Genomic DNA, 3,474 nt, shown 5'->3' with positions numbered 1-3,474 from the left:
TTAGGTTTGGTGCGGTCTACAAGTCATGGAGATTGGTTACAATTCAGAGACGTAACTACTCTTTGAATCTTTGTCCTCCATGGCTAATGCTTGTGGAGAATGAAGGCAATGACATTCGTGGCTTTTACAGTCTCTCAAGCAATAAGGTTCACCATCTTCATTTGCCTGAGGCTTAAGGAAGGCGATGTTGGGGTTCTCCCCATGGCTGGCTTGTCACTATAGGCATTGATCTAGCCGAGATCCATCTACCTAATCCTTTAACAAGAGCACAAATACGATTACCACCTCAAACGACATTCGAGGATCTGTACGATCCTGCTCGGCCACCAAAAGAGATCCGTGATAAATATGTAGAGAAAGCAGTGATATCTTCAAGTCCATCATCATCATCATCATCTTTGGGTGATAACTGCATAGTTATGGCAATCTATGGTGAGCTATCTCTATTGGCCTTTGCAAGACCTGGAGACAAAAAATGGACTAGTTTAGAAAATTGTCCTCTTGGATTTATCGATCTCATATACTCAAATGGTTATTTATTTGCTCTCCAATCTCTTGGGAATGTAGTGAAATGTGAGATAAATGGATCTCATCCGAAGGCAATAGATTTTGCATCACCACCACTAAATGGGAATTTTGTGGAGAGGAAATATCTTGTAGATTTGTTAGGAGAACTACATATGCTCATGAGGAACTTCGAAAATATTGGACCATACAGTTCCCCACAATCTAGAACTACTGATTTTAAAAGCTACAAGTTGAATTCAAGCAATATGCAGTGGGTGGAGGTTCAAAGTTTGCGAGATCGAGCATTATTTGTTGGTAATAATTCTACATTTGCTATCTCAGTTTCCGATCACCCCGAGTTTCAAGACAATTGCATCTACTTCACAGATAACTATTCTCTCTTTTATGAGTTTGGAGGAGGAGGAGGAACTGATATGGGAATCTTTAATTACACAGATCATACGATTCAACCATGTTACCTAGGTCATGACATTATTTCTGATTTTTCTCCTCCACTTTGGATCTCCCCAAATCTATGGTAGACTAGGTATATATTTGCAAGTAAATGAATTATAAAGGCACTCCTCTTGGAATATATCATCTCTAATATGATATTCATTGATATTATGTAGGCCTAGATTTCGAATTCAGTACTAGTTTCTTTATGTTAATGTAACTGGTTAGTCTCTTCCATTGATGGCATTGCTGAACGTGGTTGAGTTTTTCCAGGCTAGTATGTAGTTGTGTGCTGCCTCCTTTGAGCCTTTCTCTTGTAATTTTCTCTATATATATTTATGAAACCATTTTATTTCAGTTAATGACAAGGAAGCTGCCGCGGTAAAGAATTTTTATTTCTGTTTCTTCTCTTCCAGTTGAAAGAAAAGAAGGGATTCAACTCTCCCTTTCATGCTCGGGTGAAAGCAACAGAAGAGATAAATGAATTACACCAATGTAAGGAATTAGAGTTGATAGTGAAATCTAAACACCAATGGTTAATTACTTCATCCAAATTTCTTATTAATTGAACCATTGAGTTATGAACCGGCAGGTTAGCCACCCGGGATCACACAAAAGGAAATAGATAGATCTGAAGGCTTTGAAAAACCTACCTAACAGCAAGATAGAGGTCTTATGCCAATAAGCTGGGCGAAAAACACCCTTAGCCAAGAACTTGGCTAAAAAATCAGCCTGATCTACGACCACCTTGCAAGTAGATAATTGAAGAAGTTGCATTCTAAAAGGTATTTGGATGAAATTACTTGGAGCATTACTCATTGCTTTCATGAGGTCAATGTGATTGCCGATAGATTGGCAAAACATGATGCGGCTTCAAGGATATCAACAGTTTGGGAGGTGCCTCCTAGATTTTTTTTTAGTTGACATTAGTTGGGATGCTCAAATGAGGCCTAGATTTAGATTTAGCTGATTAGGCTGCCTATCTGCTGATGGTCATGCCAAAGGTGGATAGTAGTCTGGTCTTCTTTTGATTCTCTTCGTTCTGGCTCTTGGCTTTATTAGCCGTTTGGTGTATTTTGTTCTTTCTTTATTAATAAAATTCATTGTTGATCCCTAGCCAAAAAAAAAGAGGTAATGCTAATTGTCATTCTTGAATTGCATTTCCCGTTACTTAAAAGATCAAATTCTTTATAGGCGCCAATTGAGTATTTAAGGAATCAATCTTTCTATAAGTACTTGCTTCACCCCGAATTTGGAACCTCTTCAACAACCTTTCCCTTCACCCACAAGACCGGTGAAATTTGGCCTCTGATTGAAGGAGTGAAAGAACCCCAAAGAACACGAGTGAATACAACGATTATAGTTGAGAATGTTATGCATGCTCCGGATTGCCATAGATACAATACCAAATATAATAAAAAGAGGAGATTGTTTGCCCTTCCGGGCAACTCTCTATGAATGAGAATTGCGAGATTAGTTGGGATACCAAAAAGAGTTAAGTTAGGTTGACGGTGGAACCCCTCTTCTTAGGGAAAGGATTGGGTGCAGATAAAAGAGTTGTAGGGTTTGTCGTAGCATTATTCGTCTTCGAAGCTATCTTATTCTAGGTATAGTGAAGAAAACAATCACAGTAACTAAAGGGTTGAGGACCTGGTTATTTGATATATTTGTAAAGCAGGTCGCACATCTCTCTCAGTCGGAGGTTGCAAACGGAATGAATGATAGAGGGTGCTGATTCAGGTTGAAAGGTAGGGAACCGGAAAGAGTATTGAATTCCCGTCCGGTTTTGAAAAAAGAATAGGAAGGCAGGGTACAGTGCCTTCAAACTAGGGAAGAGTGTCTAATTCGTCCTTCCGCCTTTTCTGTGTCAGTACTCATGCCTTCGTTCCTTGCAACTATTTCCTCCTTTGGTAAGATTGGTGATGTGATTGGAATTCAACAAGCGCAAAAGAACATCCATCCCTAATAGGAAGAGGAAAAGAATGGGGGGGGGGGGGGAAAAAGAAAAAAATACAAGCAAAAGTCCAAATACAGGGAAAGAAACACAACCCAAATCAAAGAGAAGATCTAAGCATTGGCCTGAGATCTAATGATAAGTCTCAAGATGGCGTAATATGAAAATTCCGCTTAGAAGAAACGTACAGACCTAAAATGAATTTGGAGCTCACTTCAAAGATGATTGAAATATTTGTCATCTTCAATTCTGAATTTGGATTTTTTATTTAAGATTGCTATGGTAATAGAATGATGTCTGAAGAGATAGCTTTGATAGATTAAAATTCCTAAACTACCACAATGAGAAATTGGTACCGGCAAACTATGTTGCAAAAGAGCAAACAACCAACTTCTAGAGTTCTCCTCCAAGTTTCCTTGCTCATGCAATTTCTTGGGAAGCTTCTGGCCGTCCTTATTATAGATTCACCTAGAACCTTTTACTTAGTTTCTAATAGCAGGGGGGCTTTATTGTGTCAGCCAGGCTGAGTGCTCTTTAGCTCTCACCTTGGATTCAGA

General features: G+C 38.9%; 1 protein-coding gene across 1 annotated transcript; it reads left to right on the top strand.

The window, feature by feature from the left end:
• Window positions 1-419: 419 nt before the first annotated feature.
• Window positions 420-1,049, top strand: LOC122668713 (putative F-box protein At5g55150). The gene has a single exon (XM_043865247.1). The coding sequence runs from the start codon at window positions 420-422 to the stop codon at window positions 1,047-1,049; it is 630 nt and encodes a 209-aa protein (XP_043721182.1).
• Window positions 1,050-3,474: the final 2,425 nt, after the last annotated feature.

This window comes from Telopea speciosissima, chromosome 7, assembly GCF_018873765.1.
Source record: "Telopea speciosissima isolate NSW1024214 ecotype Mountain lineage chromosome 7, Tspe_v1, whole genome shotgun sequence".
Lineage (NCBI taxonomy): Eukaryota > Viridiplantae > Streptophyta > Magnoliopsida > Proteales > Proteaceae > Telopea > Telopea speciosissima.
This window is presented reverse-complemented; position numbering and strand designations above follow the sequence as displayed.